The sequence below is a fragment of the Physeter macrocephalus genome, chromosome 8 (assembly GCF_002837175.3).
Source record: "Physeter macrocephalus isolate SW-GA chromosome 8, ASM283717v5, whole genome shotgun sequence".
NCBI classification, from domain to species: domain Eukaryota; kingdom Metazoa; phylum Chordata; class Mammalia; order Artiodactyla; family Physeteridae; genus Physeter; species Physeter macrocephalus.
Window position 1 is genome coordinate 124,671,803 of NC_041221.1, and position 24,326 is coordinate 124,696,128.

Here is a 24,326-nt window from a genome sequence, read left to right on the forward strand (position 1 = left end):
TCTCTATTTTTTAGTCAACATAATTAAAGATTTGTCAACTTTGTTGATCATTTCCAAGAACCAAATTTTGGTTTCATTGATTCTCTCTATTTTTTTTTAATGCTCTGTTTTGTTTATCTCTGCTTTAGTCTTTATTATTTCCTCCTTCTACTGGCTTTGGGTTTAGTTTTCTCTTCTTTTCCTTCAAGTTCTTCAAGGTATGAAGTTAGGTTGCTGATTTGACATATTTCTCCTTTTTTAATGTACATGTTTTCAGCTATAGATTTCCCTCCAGCATTGTCTTCACTGCATCCTCTAAGTTTTAGTGTGTTATGTTTGTGTTTTTCTTTTCATTTGTCTCCACCAGATATTTAATTTCCCTTGTGATTTCTTCTTTGACCCATTGATTCTTTAAGAATGTCTTGTTTATTTCCATTTATTTTCAAGTTTCTCAGTTTTCCCTTTGTCCTTGATTTCTAGGTTCATTCCATTGTGATTGGAGACGGTACTTGGTATAATTTCAATCCTTTTAAACTAACTGAGAATTATTTTGTGGCCTAATATATGATCTATCCTGGAGAATGTGCCCTGAGCACTTGAGAAGAATGTGTATTCTGCTGTTGTTGGGTGGATTGTCCTATATATGTCTGTTAGGTCTAGTTGGTTTGTAGTGTTGTTCAAGTCTATTTCCATATTAATCTTTTGTCTACATGTTCTATCCATTATTAAAAGTAGGGTAATAAAGTCTCTAGCTACTCTATGACTATTTATTACTATCTATTTCTCTCATAAATTCTGTTAATAGTTGTCTCATATACGGAGGTCTGTTGTTTGATGCATGTATATTTATAATTTAGATGAATTAACCCTCTTATCAATATATATCCTTCCCTGTATTTTGTAAAAATTTGACTTGGCATCTATTTGATGTTATCTGATATTAGTATAGCCACCCCAGCTCTCTTTTGGCTACTATTTGCATGGAATACCTTTTTTTTTATCCTTTCACTATTTGTTTCTTTGAGTTGGAAGTTAGTTTCTTATAAGCACAATATAGTTGGATCTTTTTTTATTCATTTTGTTAGTTATTGTCTTTTAATTGGTGGGTCAAATCCTTTTACTTTTAAAGTACTACTCATAATAAAGGACCTAATTCTGCCACTTTGCTACTTGTTTTCTATACACCTTATATTTTTTTGTTATTCAATTCCTCCATGTTGTCTTCTTTTGTGTTCGAGTTTTTCCTACTGTACCATTTTAATTCCCTTTTCATTTTCTGTATCTTCTTTAGTTATTTGCTCCTATAATATGTATGTTGGTATACTTGGTAGCTGTCCATAGTGTCCACAAATCCCTTAGGCTTTGTTCATTTCTCTGTATTTTTCTTTTTTTCTGTTCCTCAGACCAGGTAATTTCAGTTGTCCTATCTTCAAGTGTGCTGATTCTGTCATCTTCCCACTTATATCTGCTATTAAAACATTTTAGTGATTTTTTCATTTCAACTATTTTGCTTTCCAACTCCAGAATTTCTACTTCATTTTTTAAAGATAACTTTTATCCCTTTATTCATATCGCCTACTTGTGCATACATCATTCTTCTAATTTTCTTTGCTTCTTTGCCCACGGTTTCTTTCAGCTCTTTGAGCATATTTAAGATACTTAATTTAAACTATTCATCCACTAAGTCCAAAAGTCCAATGTCAAGGTTTCCTCATGGATGGTTTTTATCAATTTCTTTTTGATTTTTTCAATAAATAAGCCATACTTTGATTTGTGAGCTTTGTAATTTTTCATTGAGAACTAGACATTTTGAAAAGTACAATATTGTAACTCTGAAAATCAGATTATTTCTACCCCCCCAAGAATTGCTGTTGTTGCTTATTGAACCCTACAGTTGTATATTTGTTTAGTTACTTTTCCAAACTACTTTTGCAGAGACCATATTTTTTGTCACGTGTGGTTACTAAAGTCTCGTATTCCATTACCTCTACAGTTAGCCAGTGACTTGACAGAGATTTCCTTGAATGCCAGCATCTTTCTTCATCAAGCACTTCCCTGGATGCTGAAAGTGTTCTCCAGAGCTTGGAAATGGTTTGTTCTGGCAGTTCTTGCCAGCTAAAAATTATTTAAGTGGGAGGACCAATTCCTGGAGCTTCCTACTCTGCTATCTTTTTTGAAGTCCAAGTCACTTTGTTTTAACTATCATCTTGAATAACAATATAAAATATATAAGTACCCCTTCTTGACTGCATCGATAAACTGTGCAATGAATACAGTTTATCTTTCTTTGACTTTTAACTGTATTGCATTACCTTTATGATGATCTTTTATTGAACATTGAGGTATATATTAAAAGTTGAATTTTTAGTGGATTTACACAGCCAGTTGTAAATTTTAGTGGATTTACAACTTTCATGTGTAATATGAAAGTTGTCACTTTGTTTTACATAATTATTATGACAAATGTAGCTCATGCTTTTAAAATCATCTTTTCCCTCCAAATTTGTTAGAATCAAGGGCAGAGGAGAAGGGGCCTGCTCTTCAAAAATCAAAGGAAGAATATTAGCCTCCCAGCATCATGTGAACCATATATTCCAGCAAAGATAGCTAATTAGGATACAGAAAAATTCATTATTTAAATAATAAATGCATTTCTACCCTCTTTTTGTAAGCAGATACCTGATACTAAATTGGACTGAGCTTTTATTTTTATGCTCTTTCCAAAGAGTAACTCTGTGAAACCAAACAGTTCTTATGAAAAAAGAAAAAGAGCAAAGGAAAAAAAAGCAATAAAAAGGATGCAATGCCCAAGGTCCCCGAGTTTTTAAATTCAAATGTGATATCTTGCAGCTGCTAACTTGGATGTCCTCTTACTTACTTTGATGCCTTGTTTTCTATCCCATAATCTGAATTTGAATTTAAGCAGCATTCCTAAGGGCTTCCTGAATTGAAAATTAAATTTTGAAAAGTTCTAAAACCCCCATCAAAACAATAAAGTTAATTCAAAATGGCAGCTAGTATCTTGCAACTCAATAGAGTACATTTTTTAAAAAAATTAATTAATTTATTTATTTATTTATTTTTGGCTGTGTTGGGGCTGTGTTGGGTCTTTGTTGCTGCACGTGGGCTTTCCTCTAGTTGAGGTGAGCAGGGGTTACTCTTTGTTGTGGTGCACAGGCTTCTCGTTGCAGTGGCTTCTCTTGTTGCAGAGCACAGGCTCTAGGTGCGTGGGTTTCAGTAATTGTGGCACGTGGACTCTAGATTGCAGGCTCAGTAGTTGTGGCACATAGTCTTATGCTCCACAGCATGTGGGATCTTCCTGGACCAGGGCTCGAACCCATGTCCCCTGCATTGGAAGGCGGATTCTTAACCACTGTGCCACCAGGGAAGTCCCTAGAGTACATTCTTCTATGTAGTACTTCAAGAAAAAAACTTAAATGTATAATTTTTATCTTATTTCATTTTACTGTCTCTCATTTTTTCTCTTTTTTCCTTTCGGATTAGCAGGCTTATTTGATAGGTCATTTTCAAAAAGCCTGGGGGAATACCAATTGTCCTATGCTGATAAACAGTTTCATCATTATATAATGGAATCCAACACTAGTTCTTGCCCCAGTGTATCCACATGAGGGAGAGATAATAAGATCTCTTTATCCTGCTTTCGTGAGATTATGATACATATGTGAATTAAAACTGATAGTTTAAAAAGTCAATAAATGGAATGTTCTTAGCAAATATTGCTTCTGGCCAATTTGACTGAGTCTTGTTATAAGTTCTGACAGAATTCTCCATCCATCCTTCTGGGGAATTATGACCTAGTTAGAATACACATGACTGGAGAACTACTCTGTAAAAATATAGCAAAGTACCAGAGTAAAATGTTATTATGGGTACCTAGGTCATAGCATCAGAGGCTTGTGGGGTCAGGCCTAAAACATAGATCTGCTGGTTCCTTGTCAAGGTTTCTTAGAGTTAAACTGAATCTGAGCTAAACATATTTGAGTCAAAGGGATATTCAGACAGAAACCCATTATAAGAGGAGAGGAAAGAGATGGGATTGGTATTTATAAAAAAAGGAAGCAAGATGGCAGCACAGAATTCTCAAGTCTTAGGAAAAAGGAAAATAAATTTCCTTCAGGTAAATAAGTAAACACACTGAGAAAGAATGCTGAAAGCCACATGATCACAGGGGTGGGGTGTGTGTGGGGGGGTAATCATAGATCTCATCTTTGCAGGCAGCAAAGTTAGGGTTTGGATATAATTTAGAACCCAGAGTAGGAAGCAGACCAATGTAGATCCAAATCTGACCTGTTCTTATTAGCTGTGGGCAAGCTGATCTGCCCCTAAAAGCACCTAACCCTCAATCTTTAAAATAGTAACAACAAAAAATATAAACAAAATGTGTGGTATTCTGTAGCTACCAAATAAATATTAGTTACTGCTGTTTTTCCATAGACTTTACTCACTTGTGGTCAAGATCATGGAACTTTGGAATCAGACAATGTATCAGTAGAAAGCTTATGATAGCAAGTAAGAGAAAACTCAACTCAACTCCTAAATAATATGGAAACTTAAAAGCTCACTAAGTGTAAGTCCTAAGGTAGGAGATGCTTCGAAGTTAGTTGATAAAACATTTCAATAATATCAACAAGACCCAGGTTTTTTCTGTTGTCCACACTTCCATTCAGAGTGCAGCTTCATTATATAACTGGTTTCCTGGATGTTTGTAGGATGGCTACAGTAGCATTCATATCTGGTAGAGATATGAGAAAGTACTTTTCCAAATCATCAAGTTTCCTTCTGTGCAGTGTGAGTGGTCCAAATTAGGTCACATTTCTTCATACATTAACTGTTGCCAGAGAAAAGCCAGGATCTGATTGGTTTAGACCTTGATTCCTAAACCAATCAGCAAGAATGAGGATGGGATTGTTATGATTATCAGGCCCCACTTCTGGGGTCAGATTTGGGCTTAGGGAATCAGACTCAATGTCCACTACTGAAAACTTGGGTTCCAATATTTACTTGTTATGTCCTTGGACAACTTATACAACCTCATTGAATTTATTAAATTTCCTTACCTTCAAAATGGTTATGAAGCTAAATTGAGATGAATAAATATGAAAACAAAACATTCTCAGAATATCTGGTATGTAGTAAGCACACAGTAAATATTAAGTATTATTAATATTCTTCTTCTTCATCTATACACTTTCATATTACATAAAAGTTTTTAAATTGTCTGCTTTTCTGAGTAAATTGTGAGTTTTCTAAAATATAAACAGCATCACCTTCATTTTTTACCTCCAAAGTCTTACATATAATAAATATCCAATGTATTTTTTAACAATTAGTGAATAAATGAATATCTATTGAGTGAATGAATAAAGGCCTAAAAAACAATAGGAATAGATTTAAAAATGGTGATTGGATGAATTATATAGATCAGTCAGGCTATGGAAACAAAATAGGCCAGATTGAGAAAGAATATATTTGAGATTAAAGAAAATATCAGACCTAGAGAGGCCTCTTTTCCTGAAGACTAGAGTGGTTACAGGAAGTTAGCAAACAAAATACAGTTTCACTTTAGGGTAACCAGCTCGCAGAGGCTGTGATGTCTTCAGATACTTTATTTTACAATTTGATAAATAATAAATATTTGGGTAGAACCCATATGAATGCTTACAGAAGTCTAGAGGAGGTGGAAGAAACGATAATAATAACTACTGAGTACTTGATTTATTCCAGGCATTGTTCTAAATGTTTCTCTTGTATAAACTCATACAAACCTCAAAACAAATGCATGAGGTAAGTACTATTCTTTTTATCCCCATTCCCATTTACAGATAGGAAAATCAAACTCAGAGAGTCTGAGCAACTTGTCCAAATCACAGAGATAGCAAATATCAAACTGGGACTTTTACCCAAAGGCTCTGACTCCACAGTCTGTGTCTTTAGTCATTACACTAAACTGTGTGATAAAATGAAAGGGTGCTCAGAGAAACCAGACTACATTTCCAAAGCATCATGTACCTGAGAGTTAGATGCGTTAGTGCCTATGTGGAGCACCGCAGGCCTCCCAGGTCACTGAGAGCTGAAAAGCAAAGCCAACAGTTCACAGAATATGTGTTCACTCTGACCCTCCTGCTGCACTTTCATCATCGCCTGCACATAACACAATGGTTGCATAGAGAGCCAAATAGACAAATATTTGTTGAGTGACTGATGGTGTGGATGGATGGATGGATGGGTGGATGGATGGATGGATGGATGGATGGGTGGATGGATGGATACCAGTATATATGATGTGCCCAACCTATTTCCATGGCAGACCAACCTCTTAATGCTTCGCCATTTGGTAAATTGTCTTTAAATATTTGTTGCCCTTTTCAAGATGAGACAGTATGCTTTGCAATAATACTTGGAGTAATGCGAAAGACATACTTAGAGATAAGCCGTGCCTAAGAGCATGAGAGTTGGAATGAATACAAGGTTGTGTGTCCCTTTCCAGGAACTCTTTCAGAATTGTTGCTGAGCTATAGAGAAAAAGCACAATAAGCTTCCTGAATGAAAGAAGAAGCTAGTCCAGGGGCTCTCCAAGGGAGCTAAGGGACTAGGGACTATCAAACTATCACTCTCCTCAAGAGGAAACAGTAAAACAGTCACCTCTAGACATTTTTTGGTTATGGTTTAGTATAGATCTGCCACTGATCAGACTTTAACTAGAAATTCCTACATTTCCCTTCAGCTCCTTCTACCTCACTGCTTAATGGTAAAGATCCAAGGGAGTCAGAACTCCTGCTCTTTCTAGACAGCTGTAGTCCCTCAAGAGTTAAGTTTCAAGAACCCTATGTAAACCACAATACAGATTTCAGGTTCAGCTGTACAAGTAAAGTGCAATGTTTAAACATAATAAAGATGACTGTTGAGATTGTTGCACCACAAATCTCTCTGCCTGCTGAACTATGTGGTCTCATCTCTTGCTCAGAAAGATCTTTATTATTAAAAATAAATAAAATCAACATTATTTCCTTAACTCTCTATACTAGTCATTTGTCATCTATGAGGAATGTTTCAAAAGCCATTTTCATATTTAATAGATATTGGTGGAAGGCAATTCATTTATAAGTCGGACTTTTAAAAGGAGCTTTAAAAAAAATCATTGTACTTCCATACACTTACAAGCAAATGTCTTTAGCTTGCAGCCTCTGAAGGAACAAAATCAAAGCTGCTTGAACAAGTTTCCTGGCTGGAGAAAAAACTAGAGGCTCTGGACCGAAAGGAAGACAGGGGGGAACCATATGAAAAAATGGTCCTTGCAAAAGACCAAGTATGTTGTAGAAGAGAAATAATTTTTATTTCTAAAGATTACCTAAACTTATATGAACTGACAATTCTATAGTTATTTCTGGCTGGGTTGGAAGTCCATATTTAAGTTCAAGATGGTAAATAACAGTATTTGTATTTACTCAATGTAACTGTATTCCCTGATGAATATTCACATACAAAAATTAACTTTCTTGGTGATATTTTTAAAGTTTGCTTGATATGTATTCTTTTGAACCATATTAGCTGAATATTCTATTTATTTTGTACATGATATTGACTACATAAATGTTTTTTGGTTTTCAAGGTTGAACTTAATCAAGGAATAGTTTCTTTCTCTGTAGTGAAACAAGTGGATCAGAAAATTTTTCATTGACTTTTAGTAAATCACTTTATAAGAAATTACCAATCTTTGAATTTCTAGACATTTACATATGTCATTACATAAATTTATCTCTTGTTTGTTTATCATATTGGTTTGTATCTGCCTTTGGGATAGATAGATAGATAATCTGTATCTATATGTAAATATGTATATTCACACAAAACATATCTATATATTCCAAAGGCAGATACAAATCCATTGGCTCCCACATATATGTATACATGATATAAGGTGGGTTAACATTACCTGCAGTACATCAAGCAAACATTATTTTTCCCAATCATCTGCTAATTATTAATAATTCATGTACTCTGTTGTTGGATTCTTCCATAGAGTGGAAGAGAGAGAGGGATGGCAGTGATGATTTCTTTCTTTCTTTTTTTTAGGGGGGGGTGGGGAATGCTGATTTCTTTAATGATGATTTTCAAAACACCTAGCTGAGATAACGCTGCCATTCATAAGGTACGAGAACTGGTACATGTTTCTATCTGGAACACTTTGAACGTGTAAAAGGAAGAGTTATGTACTTTGTTTCTAAACTTTGCTCCTTTTCAGTGTATTGAAAAATTACAAGCTGAAGTGAAAGCTTCCCAGGAGCAACTTGTAGCCTATGTAAGTGTTTTTCTCCTTTATTTATCCCTTAATTTATATCATTGTTATTCTGGAAATGAACAGAAACTTTTCAGAAGTTATAACTACGGTTTCTCCGCTGCAAACCAAATCACGAAGCTAAGAATCAGTATTTTTTATTACCTCTACAAAGTTGCTTTCTATAAATTCAATTCTGGTTTATGTTGATGATAAACATTACAGAACTGAGTTCTTATATATAATCAGATGGTCTAATCAGGTACTATCAGGATAAGAGAACTGGAAACTAAGGGTAGAAAGACAAGCAAGTCAGGCTAGTTTAGTGAGTGAATGGAAGTGGAAATTATAGATACCTCACATATAGGCCTAGGGAAGTGCTTCTTAAACTTTAGTATATCAAGAAGTATCTGGAAAACTTTTTTTTTTTTTTTTTTTTGTGGTACGCGGGCCTCACACTGCTGTGGCCTCCCACGCTGCGGAGCACAGGCTCCGGACGCGCAGGCCCAGCGGCCATGGCTCACGGGCCCAGCCGCTCCGCGGCATGTGGGATCCTCCCAGACCGGGGCGCAAACCCGGTTCCCCTGCATCGGCAGGCGGACGCGCAACCACTGCGCCACCAGGGAAGCCCTGGAAAACTTTAAGAACAAATTGCTTGGAGTTTTCTATATGCCTAGGATAGGACCTGAGAATATGTACTTCTAGGGGATGCTAGATTCGGATGTTACTGCTGTTGCCCATCTTTACATCATATTTTGAGCAGCATTGTTTTATATATATTTATTTTGCCCCAGTCTTGTGATTTTTAGGCAAGTGCTCATATAAACAAATCAGAAATGGAACTGTCCATTTTGTGCTACAAGTCCTCCCCTGAGAGAGAGACCCTCTGAAGTTCCAGGAACATTTTCATTTTTACTTTAGCCTGTCTTCACTCAGAGAACAACTAATGAGCATCTCCTGTCACAATAGCCTTGTGTATCCACGTGCATATGTATCCAGGGTGACGACAGTGGTCATCACCCTGCCACTGTCCCTTCCCAAGGATCTGAACAACCCTGATGCCTTAAGGGTTTCCTCAAAGAGTTGATCGCCATCTTTTTAGTTATCTCCTCCATCCATATCCTAGGTGTTATGGGATGACTTCTTGATTAAGAACAGTGGCCAGTCATGTTCAATGGCCAATCTGAACAACAACAAACTCAGACCCATCTGAGACCTGAGAGGCTGCAGCCCCAAAGTCCAACAGAAAAGACTGCAAAATAGTAAATTCTGGTCACCATCCATTTGGGATTTGCAATGAGGTGATCTGGATAAAATCATGGTAATTGCCCCATTTTTGTGCTGGGGTAGAGAGAAAGATAATCTGCTGTGGCAGTTAGCAGAGTTTTAAACTCTAAATTTAGAGTCTTTTTGGCCTCGTGTGCTCAATTGACCAATACCGAACATGACTAAGGCCTGCATCTGTGGCACTGTGACAGACTCAGACGGAAGTATATCTCATTAGCCCAGCATTCTGTCCCAGATGCCTCTTCCCTGCCCTTCCCTACAGGGTGCCAGATACTGACTTTTGTCAGAGCATGTCACCTCATGCCAGATGGATACCTACAGCCATTCGCTCGGGGAGTTTTTAGCTCAGAATTTTTTATGGAGAGATAGTTGCTAAGGTTCAGTTATTAGCCTCCAGCCTCTCTTCATGAAAAACTGATGAAAAAACATGGTCATGGTTGCCTTTGGGAAATTCCTGTGGTGTCTTCTTCCACTGCCTAGCATGTGTGGATTCTATCCCTTTACCACACTGCTCCTGTCCCAGGCATGTCTGAACTGGGAGTATTCCCTCGTCTTAGGGCCTTGATGCCAACCACTGAGATTTCCTCTGTGGAACTGTTCAATGTTCAGATTATAATATAGCAGTATAATCATCAAAGTTTTGCTTCAACTCATCGAGAATATTTAAATGAAAATAATATTAATAATAGTGTTTACTGAGAGTGGACTACGTGGACCTACCCCATAGGAGTATGGGGTAGGTGCTTCATATGTTATCTATTTTGTCTCCATACAACTCAAAAGGGTGAGCATTGTTTTTCAGAAAAGAAAACTGAGTCTTAGAAATTAGATCATTTGTCACACACGTCGATTCTGAAATCCATACTTTTGCTGTCACAACTTGCTGCCTCTCCAAATTGTATTCCCTACATGCCATTGGAGGTGTCAAACGGTATTGATAAAGGTTCTATCTCCAATCTCCTTTCTCCCCATATCTGCTCTGAGGGATTAATCAGTTTGTAATTCTTCAACTCTTCCATGCAAATAAGCAACCCCTTCCACCCCCTCCAAGTTCCTTCTATCTTAATCATCTTCTGATTACATCTCCTTAGTGCTGCAATGAGCATTTCTTAAAACACTGTTCCTGGAGAAAAACATTCTATGTTAATAGGTATTCTGCACAAAAAATGAGAGGGGCATTGGAAATAAAGTTAAATTAAATGTGTTTATTTACTGCAGGACCTACCTGTGTACAATCAATCTCCAAAAAAGGCCCGCGTATGTCATTTTCCATTGGCGTTTGTCCTCGAATGATATTTTAAACACACAACTTTGGAGACTGCTGGCATACTGCATTGAATTAAAGCACTAGGCTTGCTAAATATGACCTGAATATCTTTCTGATAACCTAGGTTCAGCACACACAAAATCAAATTGATCATCTTCTATTCTCATTTCTTCAATGTGTTCCTCTGTTTGTGTTCCTCAGGCATGGCGAATAACATCACACTGCTATTATGTATTCTAGATCCAAACTACAAAACAGAATTAAAATCCCACCTGTCTCTGCTTCCGTCTTACATTTAGTTAACTGTCAGCCTCTGAGTATGCTTCTACATGTTATCTCTCTTCCGTGTCTTTGATACCATTATCCTACCAATTCCTAGCTGTTTTTGACCATCATATATCTCAGTTATTGCAACTGGCCACAAATTATCAACATATTCAAATTCAGAGCCCTCACTACCCTTGCCCACCGCCCCACCCAAACCACAGTGTAGCACACTTGCTCTCACGTCATCAAGCCCTGTTTGCAGAGGAGAGAAAGGATAAAAGCCACGTGTAGGATTTGGGATGGGGGCAGAAAACCAAACAGAGCCAAAGATTAACACTCACAGGGAGAAAAATGTACTGGAGAGTCAGAGAAGAGAAGGGATAAGGGACCCAGGTGGTGGGAGTGGAGCCCTGAGGATGCCATGAGGAGACAGGAGATCAGAAGTTTCCTGGGAGTGCTGGTGGTGCTTAAGGTTAAGAAATAACCAAGAGGGCTTCCCTGGTGGCACAGTGGTTGAGAATCTGCCTGCCAATGCAGGGGACACGGGTTTGAGCCCTGGTCTGGGAAGATCCCACATGCCGCGGAGCAACTGGGCCCGTGAACCACAACTACTGAGTCTGCGCGTCTGGAGCCTGTGCTCCTCAACAAGAGAGGCTGCGATAGTGAGAGGCCTGCGCACCGCGATGAAAGAGTGGCCCCCGCTCGCCACAACTAGAGAAAGCCCTCGCACAGAAACGAAGACCCAACACAGCCATAAATAAATAAAAATTTAAAAAGAGTTCCAATTTCAACGGTCAGCTACTCTTATAAATTCCCACAATCAGAAAAAAAAAAAAGAAATAACCAAGAGTATTAATAGGAGTTGTCAGGCAGTTTGTACTTAAACCTCCTTAAGTGTGTGAAAGTCGTGTGCAGAGTTTGGAATTCCTGTCTGGGCGGTACCTCCCAAGTGTAACCCTGCTGCAGGATGCGACCTCTGCAGGGGTCTCCTGGCCTCCCTGCCACGGCCCTGGTGAGGGAACCAGAGGACTGTCCCTACCCTTCATCTCCCTGTTCTCATTCACTCCACTCTCTGCCTCATGCCCAGCAGGCTAGTAAAATGGAACTGCTTTCTCTACATAGCCAATGTCAGTTGGTATTCTGTGACTTTGCTCTCTGTGTTCTCATGGTCTAGGCTATCCTTCTCTCTCCTCTTTATCCGAATAAACGTTACTCTTTTTATAAGACTCGTATCAGGGACCAACTTCTCCCTTAGCTCCTAGATTACCTTCTCTGAGCTCCTATAGCCTCCTGTACATATATCTATTTTAGCTCAAAATAGTACATTTTATCGATGCTATCTGTTTACACCTCTGTCCTCCACTGGACATGAAGGTCATTGAGGGCAGCACCAAGAATGTGTGTCTGCTACACACATTCTAGGCCCTAGGCCCTCTGCTCCATTACACCAGTACAGGGTAGGCTCACTGCAACTACTCGATACATTTTGCTGAACTGAATTGAATTTTACTCTGATCACGTCATTTCCCCTGTTCCAGCACCTAGAGGAAGACAGTCGTTGTCCATTTCCCCAGAATAAAGTCCAACCTCCTGACCATGGCATTTTTCACACTGAAAATGAGGACCTGACCCCTTCTCCTATCTCCTCTCCATCACACACCTATGACCCCCAAGGATGCCCACGCATTCCTGCCCTGGGATGTTTGCTCATAATTTTTTGGCAACTGGACTCTCTGTCCCCACCATTGTGTTTGCCAGATTTTTCCCATTTTTTATCAAGATTGTTCCTTCCAGTAAGTTTTGTCTGACCATCAAACCAGAAGTGATCTCTCCTTCCTTGATACTTTCATAGCACTTCTCAGAACCTGTCTTCTGTCACTTGTCACACTATGACCCAAAATAGAACTATTTGATGTGGCCCAGCTCTTCCCCAAGACTGTGAACAACTGGAGGATACAGAGCAAGTTTGCTTTTCTTTATGCCCCTCACAGTGTCTGCCTCAATTTCTTGTGCAGATTTCATTGAAATGAATTGCTAAAATGGCTAAATTAAAAATAAGGCTATTTTGGAATTTATAAGAGCCCACTTTAAATCTCTGGGAAAGTTATTTTATGACATTTTATTCCTTAGAAATGCCAGTTACCTGAGGCATTACTTTCATCTGAATTTGATACTTTCAAGGTATAACATGGAAGGGACAAAAAGTAATGATTCCTTAGAGTGGAAGTAGAAGGACAAAACAGCAGAGAAAGGAAATAGAGTTGTGGGAAACCTCAACTTCAGAACAAGTAAGAAGAGCATCGAAAGGAAATTATGGTCTTAACATGAAAATTAACAAGCCAAGGTCTTGGCTTCTTTTTATTTAGAGTTCACTCTTCTAGAACCCAATAGTTAAATTTTATTATTGTATAATTAAATTGATAGCTATGAAATGTAGAGAAGATACAAGCCTCAACATTTAAGCGTGAGTTGTCGCTGCTAACATTTCGAAGATTAAAATCTCATCCCATGAACGTGACTTTGCCTGGTCACAGCTTATACTTTTAAAAGATTACAAAGGGCTGCCCCTCCCAATGCACCCGTGGACACCCACTTGAGCCACCCACAGGGCTAACCTGCCCTGGGCATTTTTATCACTCCCTCCCACATGATTTTATCTGCTTAGACACCTATACGGGATTAAACAAATATTTCAAGGGAGTGTTTATAATAACTTAAAGATTATTGTTCATGTTAGGGTAATTTGAATCAGGACTAGGTATCTTTTAAAAAAACCCTTTTCAAATGAATGCCTTCCAAATTGTTGAATCTACTGCTTTCCTATTTTTAGTATTTGGGAAACATAAGTACTCAGCCATGTGCATTTGCTCTGTCATTGGCGATGTGATTATCTGCAGTAGGCCAGAGGTTTGCCTCCTCCTACCCCTCACCTCCATCCCAATGGCCAGCTCATCTCTTGGTCTAGTTACCTCCAAGATTTACCAGAGCCAAAAGTTCTATAATATTCAATGGGATTATTTCAAAAGAGAAGTCTGGGCAACTGGGTGGTAGGTGCTTGAGTGTTGTGTTGTTCTCTATATTGTCCTGTATGCTTGAAATATTTCATAATAAACTAAACACTTACAAATATCCAGAAGAAGAAACCCTTCCAATGAATTATACAGGGTGATTCAAGCTGTAGGTTAGATGAGTGTGTCTTTGAAATCAGGAGCTCCTGACCTACAGTTTCTAAGGACATACTTAGACCTGGAAGCAACAGTCCTGATGCTCAAGAGTCAGGAGCACAGGCATAAAGGGACCACCATGAGTACCATGACAGGGTTTTCCCAAAGAGTTGGTTTAACTTCTCCCTTTCCTTCTCTAAAGAAGCTATTGACTACCATTTTACTTTCCAAAATAAGGATCTACAAGAGTCACCAATTTAGATCAAGGGCAGACTCCTCTCCCCTAAAATTCCAGGCCCTCTGCTAATTGGTCTTTTTCTACTATGATAGAGGACATGAGCTGTTTTCGTTGTTGCTGCTGTTTGGCTGCCTAAGCACTCAGCAGTACCCTGATATCCTTTCCAACTGCATCTCTCCCATCATATGAAGTCTTGGAAGGACTATAATTCAAAGTACCTTATCAGCTACTATCTGGGAATTGGGCATGTGCCCTAAGACAATTGGACTCTGAATATTATATTCAGAGTATATATATATATATATATGAATATATAATATTCATATGAATATTAATTCATATGAAGCAAGAGAGGAAAAACACTTGGAACTGATATATCCTACAGTGACACCCTGGCATCATGGCTAAGGAGTATGCACTACCGCACCAGAACTGCTCTAGCTCCTGTCTATGTCTTTTTATTTTTAATTAATTTATTAATTAATGTTTTTTATTTGGCTGCATCAGGTCTTAGTTGCAGCACGTGGGATCTTTCATTGTGGCACGTGAGCTCCAGAGCGCATGGGCTCATTAATTGCAGTGGACGGGCTTCTCTCTAGTTGTGGCGTGTGGGCTCCAGAACACAACCTGACTCCTGTCCATTTTAGGAACCATCAAGTAATCCTAATTAGTTTGAAGAAAATTCCGTTTTTCTTTATGCTCATCAGAATCAGATTTGGTTGTTTACAGCTGAGAAGCTGAAATTCTTATACTATCCAAACAGTTTTCAAAGTGTGGCCCCTGGACCAGAAGCATCAGAGTCACCTGGGACTTGAAATGCAAATTTTAACGCCTCATCTCATACCTTCTGAATCAGAAACTCCAGGAGTAGGATCCAGCAATATGTGTTTTTAAAGTCCTCCAGTGATTCCGATGATGGCTCTTGTCTGAGAATCACTGCACAGTCCAATACAATCCTTATCACTTTCAGCCTAGGCCCTCTGCTCTCACAGGCAGCATTGTCCCTGACCAGCATCTCATTGTTGTCCTCAGGCTCTCTGGGAAGCATCTCCAGGCCTGGTTCTTAGTACAACAAGCTGGGATAGTGGCATGCAGGACATGTTTGTCCAACTGACGAGCCAGAGAATGATCTTCCTGCTCCTTCCTCTCTAAAGCCCACACTTCTATGTACTCTAGAAGTATCACTTCATTCCTGCAGCTTGTCATGACTAACTTTAAGGTATTGTGACAGTAATTAATAATACCTTAGAGTAATACAACAATTTACAGTTTTCTAAATGCTCCCACACACATCATGTCATCTGTTTTTCGCAACAGTCCTGTGAGGCAGGTGGTACTCCACCTTTATCAGGTGAAGAAAGTGAGTCAAAGACAGTAAGAAGCTTGCTCACAGCAAACAGCTGTGAGCAAAGAGAAGCCCTGAAGGTCGATATTCTGACTCCAGGGCCCCTATTTTCATAAGCTTGATTTCAGTTTTAATTGAGAATTTTTGCTGAATATATATACAACACACATGCTGGTTGTATCAATAAATTAATTTTTATGATCTTTTAACTTTATTATAATCTATAGACCTAGTGGCAGAGTGAATCAGCCTGAGAGACTTTGGGAGCAGGATCTGATAGAGCCCTACCTGGTTTCAATGAGGAATGGGGAAATTCCTTCCCTGTGGGCCATTCTTTTAAAGCCAGACATATTAATCTAAATGGAAAATTCCTCAATGATTATTTATGAACAAAACCCATTGGTACTAAATGACTGCATGTGGGATAAATCTCAGAAATATTTTTATTGCATTAGTTGATTATGTTATAGTTAACCCTCTCTGCTGCCCTCTTTCCTTGGTTGCATTATCTGGACTCAGTGACTATTTGAACCTTCATCTTAACCCTTTATGTGGTTATTCCATGGCTCATCTCACATGTGCTTGATCTGGAGAGGCTGCAAATCATATAAGAACAACAGAGGCTTTCCAATCCCATTGGTGGGTGTTGCTGCCAAACTTCTTGGTGAGCTTGGAATAGGAGGGCTCTGAGCTCTCACTTCACACTAGCGGGCTGCTCATGACCTCTGAAGTCAGTACCCCTGAACTGTGAGCCATTAGATGGCTCCTGCCCAGCAAGGCATGGTTAAATAACTAATAGCACATGGATGAGGTGATATTCAACATAACGCTTTGGAGTGCCACCAGGATCTTCCTTAATTAAACTTACCTTTTTCCTTTTTTCCTTTTCTGTTTTTGGTTTTTTCCTCAAAAAGCCAAGGTACAATACATTGCTGTGAGAACCACTAATCTTAGCCGTAGGATCCACTAGTGAAGGCAGATTGAGGGGCAGGGACCTGAGGACTGAGTTTGATCAGTCACATCAAGCAAGCCTGCATCCTGGCTGATACCCAGGAGGCTGCTCTTCCCCTCTTTAACCAGATCTGAGTCCTCTTTGTTCATTTTCTATAGATGATAAATAAGTTTAAGCTGAACAAGCACCCAAGAACAATTCCTGCTACTCCAGCTACTTTAGAACCATTGCATATGTCTGATCTTTGTAAGCCACCTAACTAGACACATGGTATACACTTTCTACCTTTTCTGTAAATAACTATTAGCTAACTATGTATTTCTTCAAACACACATTTCATTTTTTTACTTGATAAGCTGGGACTTATACCGATATCCTCTCAAAAGAATATACAGAGTTTAGAGGCCCAAGCATTTCAATATAGATTTTTGGTATAATCTCTACCTACTTGTCAAAAAAAATCAGGTGGGACTAATGCAGGATTGTTCCCAGCACTTTCCCTTTGATCCTGAGCTGCATTAACCTTTATAAACTGCCAGCCATTAATGCTCACACAGAACTCACCCTATACTATTACTACAAGCATCTAATAGAAGGCCACTGGTCCTGGTATCAAGTTCCTGTCGGGCAGCAGAGTAGTAACAGAGAGCTAGGCACTGGGCTGGAAACTTAGCCCTGCTACCCCACCTGCACGACTGGACAAAGGTTACTAAAGTTCTGCTCTTGTCATCTGTGGAAAGAAGCTAATAACATTACTTAGCCTGATAGGGTGCTGTGGAAGATACAAAAACTCATGTGAGGTAATACCTATGAAGAAGTTGGTAGAGTGCCTGACACATACCAAGGTTCAAAAAAGTTATTAACAGTTATTCGAAAATGGACTGTGTCAGTAACAGTTCCACACTTTTTATGGGGTTGTGGTTAATAACCTGTTAGAATAAAGTACCTCATTTTAGCTGCCAGTTTGTTTATAGAGAGTGCTAGGAAGTTGATTAATCAAAGACTCAAGATTAATTTCCAAGGATAATCTTGTATCCTGTCAGTACTTCCTCAGCTCATTTCTTCCTCTGGAGAATGTCTTCTGAAGCCTTTTGTAGAACTATCTCCTCATAATTTAATTGTGTGTCTGTCTTTATCCCTGATTAGACTGTAAGTTTCTTGAGAGTAGACCCTGGGTCTGATTCATGGTGTCTTCCAAGTAGTGGGTTCTCCATACACATTTGTTGAATGAATGAATGAATCAGTCAATCAATGAGTGAATGGGTAAAGGAAAGTGAGCAGCCTTTCAATACAAGAAAGATCATTTCAGGCTCCACAATTTCCAAAAGAAGATGTCAGTGCTAGCCCCAACCCAGCTGACCATTTCTACCAGACAGCTCTGTCTGTGCTTAACTGCATACCAGGGGCTGAACAGGAGTGTCATCCTGGGCTCAGTACTTAGTTTTAAAAAGCTTGAATGAAAGGAAGCATATCACAGAGGAGTACCTGAAATATGGTCCGTTTTTTCCTTTCAGGTAGATACCCTAAAATCCTTCCTGAATTAAGTGAGATCAGCAGAAAGGCACACATCTAGACTGCTCAAGTTGTCCTAGTATTGCTTTTATTGAATGACAGGGAGGTGGTATGGCATGATGCTAATGACTTACTTTAGGAACATTTTATTAAAAAATTGTCAGATGGAGCTAATTAATGTATTTGCTGTCAGATTATTATTGAAGATATTTATTATTCTACCAGAGAGTATGTCTTTCCGCAATTTCTGCACCAGGAGTATTGTCACTTCCACTGAGCACAGGGCTTGCTTTTACTCCATGGATTCTGTGTTTCTATTAATGGTTATTTTGACAACCAGAAAGGCTGGAGCCAAGCCCTCTGTGCCTCACCTCTAACAACTGATTATGTAGGATGTCAGGGCACAAACTGTGTGAACCAAGCTTCTCACCTGCTTCCTTACCTTTAGCTCCTTTTTACTGTATCTCTCAAGTTCTTATCTTAGTGGCTTCTAATTCAACTTATTTACCTTTTCAACCTACCCTAAATTCTTTCTGAACTGCATCGGTACCAAATTAAATCAACAAACCATAAGAGAAATAATAAGACTGACTCCATAATAGCACCCTGGGTAGTTCTTCCAGGGTTGGTTCCATGGTCTAGAGATATACCATGTTCTTGGATTGAAAGAATCAATATTGTCAAAATGACTATACTACCAAGGCAATCTACAGATTCAATGCAATTCTTATCAAACTACCAACGGAATTTTTCACAGAATTAGAACAAAAAAAAGTTACAATTTGTATGGAAACACAAAAGACCCCCAAATAGCCAAAGCAATCTTGAGAAAGAAAAACAGAGTTGGAGGAATCAGGCTCCCTGATTTCAGACTATACTACAAACCTTCAATCACCAAACAGTTTTGTATTGGCACAAAAACAGAAATATAGATCAATGGAACAGGATAGAAAGTCCAGAGACAAACCCACACACCTATGGTCACCTAATCTATGACAAAGGAGGCAAGAATATACAATGGAGAAAAGGCAGTCTCTTCAATAAGTGGTGCTGAGAAAATGGGACAGCTACATGTAAAAGAATGAAATTAGAACACTCTCTAACACCATACCCGAAAATACAATCAAAATGTATTAAAGACCTAAACGTAAGGCTGGATATTATAAAACTCTTAGAGAAAAACATAGGCAGAACACTCTCTGACATAAATTTTTCAGACTATACTACAAACCTTCAATCACCAAACAGTTTTGTATTGGCACAAAAACAGAAATATAGATCAATGGAACAGGATAGAAAGTCCAGAGACAAACCCACACACCTATGGTCACCTAATCTATGACAAAGGAGGCAAGAATATACAATGGAGAAAAGGCAGTCTCTTCAATAAGTGGTGCTGAGAAAATGGGACAGCTACATGTAAAAGAATGAAATTAGAACACTCTCTAACACCATACCCGAAAATACAATCAAAATGTATTAAAGACCTAAACGTAAGGCTGGATATTATAAAACTCTTAGAGAAAAACATAGGCAGAACACTCTCTGACATAAATTGCAGCATTATCCTTTTGGATCCACGTCCTAGAGTAATGAAAATAAAAACAAAATTTTTAAATGGAACCTAATTAAACTTAAAATCTTTTTCACAGTGAAGGAAAACATAAACAAAACAAAAATACAATCCACAGAATGTGAGAAAATCTTTGCAAATGAAGTTACCGACAAGGGATTAATCTCCAAATATACAAATAGTTCAAGCATCTTTATATCAAAAACACCCCAAACAACCCAAACAAAAATGCACAGAAGATGTAAATAGACATTTCTCCAGAGAACACATACAAATGGACAAAAAGCACATGAAAAGATGCTCAACATCACTAATTATTAGAGAAATGAAAATCAAAAGTACAGTGAGGTATCACCTCACACCAGTCAGAATGGTCAACATCAAAAATATACAAACAGTAAATGCTAGACAGGGTGTGGAGAAAAGGGAACTGTCCTACGGGGTTCGTGGGAATGTATATTGGTACAACCATTATGGAGAACAGTATGGAGGTTCCTTAAAAAACTAAATACAGAACTACCATAAGGATCCAACAATTCCACCCCTGGGTATATATCCAGAGAAAACCATACTTACAAAAGATACATGCACCGCACTGTTTGTTGCAGCACTCTTTACAATAGCCAAGACATGGAAGTAACCAAAATGTCCACTGACAGAGGAGTGCATAAAGAAGATGTGGTACATAAATACAATGGAATATTACTCAGCCATAAAAAAGAATGAAATAATGCCATTTGCAGCAACATGGATGGACCTAGAGATTGTCATACTAATGATACTGACTAGTACAAACCTGTTCATTGTTCTATATTTCTGTTTCTGTGCCAGTACCATACTGTCTTGATTACTGTAGCTTCATAGTATAGTCTGAAGTCAGGGAGCCTGATACCTCCAGTTCCATTTTTCCTTCTCAAGATTGCTTTGGCTATTTGGTTTTTTTGTGTGTTTCCATACAAACTGTAAAATTTTTTGGTCTAGTTCTGTGAAAAATGCAGTTGGTAGTTTGAGAGGGATTGCATTGAATCTGTAGATTGCTTTGGGTAGTACAATGATTTTTCACAATGTTGATTCTTCCAATCCAAGAACATGGTATATCTCTCCATCTGTTTGTATCATCTTTAATTTCTTTCATCAGTGTTTTATAGTTTTCTGCATACAAGTCTTTTGTCTCCTTAGGTAGGTTTATACCAAGGTATTTTATTCTTTTTGTTGCAATGGTAAATGGAAGTGTTTCCTTAATTTCTCTTTCAGATTTTTCATCATTAGTGTATAGGACTGCAAGAGATTTCTGTGCATTAATTTTGTATCCTGCTACTTTACCAAATTCATTGATTAGCTCTAGTAGTTTTCTGGCAGCATCTTTAGGATTCTGTACGTATAGCATCATCATATCATCGCAAACAGTGACAACTTTACTTCTTCTTTTCCAATTTTAATTCCTGTTGTTTTTTTTCTTCTCTGATTGCTGTGGCTAAAACTTTATGGATAAGAGTGGTGAAAGTGGGCATCCTTGTATTGTTCGTGATTTTAGAGGAAATGGATTCAATTTTTCATGATTGAGAGCGATGTTGGCTGTGGGTTTGTCATATATGGCCTTTAGTATGTTTAGGTACATTCCCTCTATGCCTACTTTCTGGAGGATTTTTATCATAAATGGTGTTGAATTTTGTCGAAATCTTTTTCTGCATCTACTGAGATGATCATATGGTTTTTATCCTTCAGTTTGTTAATATGGTGTATCACATTGATTGATTTGCATATATTGAAGAATCCTTGCATTCCTAGGATAAACCCCACTTGATCATGGTGTATGATCCTTTTAATCTGCTGCTGGATTCTGTTTGCTAGTATTTTGTTGAGGATTTTCACATCTATATTCATTAGTGGTATTGGCCTGTAGTTTTCTTTTTTTGTGACATCTTTGTCTGGTTTTGGTTTCAGGGTAAGGGGGCCTCATAGAATGAATTTGGGAGTGTTCCTACCTCTGCTATATGTTGGAAGAGTTTGAGAAGGATAGGTGTTAGTTCTTCTCTAAATGTTGGATAGAATTCGCCTGTGAAGCACTAGTACCCTACACCAGGAAGCCTACACAACCCATTGAATCAACCTTAGCCACTGGGGACAGACACCAAAAATAACAGGAACTACAAACCTGCAGCCTGTGAAAAGGAGACCCTAAACACATAAGTTAAGCAAAATGAGAAGACAGAGAAACACACAGCAGATGAAGGAGCAAGGTAAAAACCCACCAGACCAAACAAATGAAGAGGAAATAGGCAGTCTACCTGAAAAAGAATTCAGAGTAATGATGGAGCAAGGTAAAAACCCACCAGACCAAACAAATGAAGAGGAAATAGGCAGTCTACCTGAAAAAGAATGCAGAGTAATGATAGTAAATATGATCCAAAATCTTGGAAATAGAATGGAGAAAATACAAGAAACAATGCAAGAGCAAACAAATAATGATGAACAACACAATAAATGAAATTTAAAATTCTCTAGAAGGAATCAATAGCAGAATAACTGAGGCAGAAGAACAGATAAGTGACCTGGAAGATAAAATAGTGGGAATAACTGCTGCAGAGCAGAATAAAGAAAAAAGAATGAAAAGAATTGAGAACAGTCTCAGAGACCTCTGGGACAACATTAAACTCAATCTTGAGAAACAAAAATGGAGCTGGTGGAATCAGCCTTCCTGTCATCAGACTATACTACAAAGCTACAGTGATCAAGACAGTATGGTATGGCACAAAGCCAGGAATATAGATCAGTGCAACAGAATAGAAAGCCCAGAGATAAACCCACACACATATGGTCACCTTATTTTTGATAAAGGAGGCAAGAATATACAATGGAGAAAAGACAGCCACTTCAATAAGTGGCGCTGGGAAAACGGGACAGCTACATGGAAAAGAATCAAATTAGAACACTCCCTAACACCATACACAAAAATAAACTCAAAATGGATTAAAGACCTAAATGTAAGGTCAGACACTATAAAACTCTTAGAGGAAAACACAGGAAGAACACTCTTTGACATAAATCACAAGATCCTTTTTGACAAATCTAGAGAAATGGAAATAAAAATAAACAAATAGGACTAATGAAACTTAAAAGTTTTGCACATGAAGGAAACCAGAAACAAGATGAAAATACAACCCTAGGAATGGGAGAAAATATTTGCAAATGAAGCAACTGACAAAGGATTAATCTCCAAAATATACAAGCAGCTCATGCAGCTCAATAGCAAAAAACAAACAACCCGATTCAAAAATGGGCAGAAGACCTAAATAGACATTTCTCCAAAGAAGATATATCACTACAAATAACTCAATTTCGTTTCTTTTTATGGCTGAGTAATATTCCATTGTATATATGTGCCACATCTTCATCCATTCATCCAGTAATGGACACTTAGAATGCTCAACATCACTAATCAGTAGAGAAATGCAAATCAAAATTTCAGTGAGGTATCACCTCACACTGGTCAGAATGGCCATCATCAAAAAATCTACAAACAATAAATGCTGGAGAGGGTGTGGAGAAAAGGGAACCCTCTTGCACTGCTGGTGGGAATGTAAATTGATACAGCCACTATCAAGAACAGTGGATGATGGGACTTTTTTAATGGTAGTTCCTTAAAAAACTAAAAGTAGAACTACCATACAACCCAGCAATGACACTACTGTGTATATACCTTGAGAAAACCATAATTCAAAAAGAGTCATGTACCACAATGTTCATTGCAGCACTATTTACAATAGCCAGGACATGGAAGCAAGCTAGGTGTCCATCGACAGATCAGTGGATAAAGAAGATGTGGCACATATATACAATGTAATATTACTCAGCCACAAAAAGAAACAAAATTAAGTTATTTGTAGTAAGGTGGATGGACCTAGAGCCTGCCTTATAGAGTGAAGTAAGTCAGAAAGAGAAAAACAAATACTGTATGCTAACATATATATGGAATCTAAAAAAAAAGTGGTTCTGATGGACCTAGGGGCAGGACAGGAATAAAGATGCAGACATAGAGAATGGACTTGAGGAAACAGGGAGGGGGAAGGGTAAGCTGGAACGAAGTGAGAGAGTAGCACTGACATATATACACTACCAAATGTAAAATAGATAGCTAGTGGGAAGCAGGTGCATAGCACAGGGAGATCAGCTCAGTGACTTTTAACCACCTAGAGGGATGGGATAGGGAGGTTGGGAGGGAGATGTAAGAGGGATAGGCTATGGGGATAAGCGTATATGTAGAGCAGATTCACTTTGTTATAAAGCAGAAACTAACGCACCAATGTAAAGCAATTATACTCCAATAAAGATGTTAAAAAAAAAAAAGAATTCTCCTGTGAAGCCATCTGGTCCTGGGCTTTTGTTTGTTGGAAGATTTGTAATGACAGTTTCAATTTCAGTGTTTGTGATTGGTCTGTTTATATT

General features: G+C 38.2%; 1 protein-coding gene across 1 annotated transcript in view; it reads left to right on the top strand.

Moving 5' to 3' along the window:
- CCDC192 (coiled-coil domain containing 192) overlaps positions 1 to 24,326 on the top strand; it is a 203,487-nt gene that overhangs the window by 26,499 nt on the left and 152,662 nt on the right. The window contains exons 5-6 of the mRNA XM_055086905.1: positions 7,175 to 7,306; positions 8,243 to 8,299. Coding sequence (XP_054942880.1) covers positions 7,175 to 7,306; positions 8,243 to 8,299 — 189 coding nt within the window. The remainder of the gene's footprint in view (positions 1 to 7,174; positions 7,307 to 8,242; positions 8,300 to 24,326) is intronic.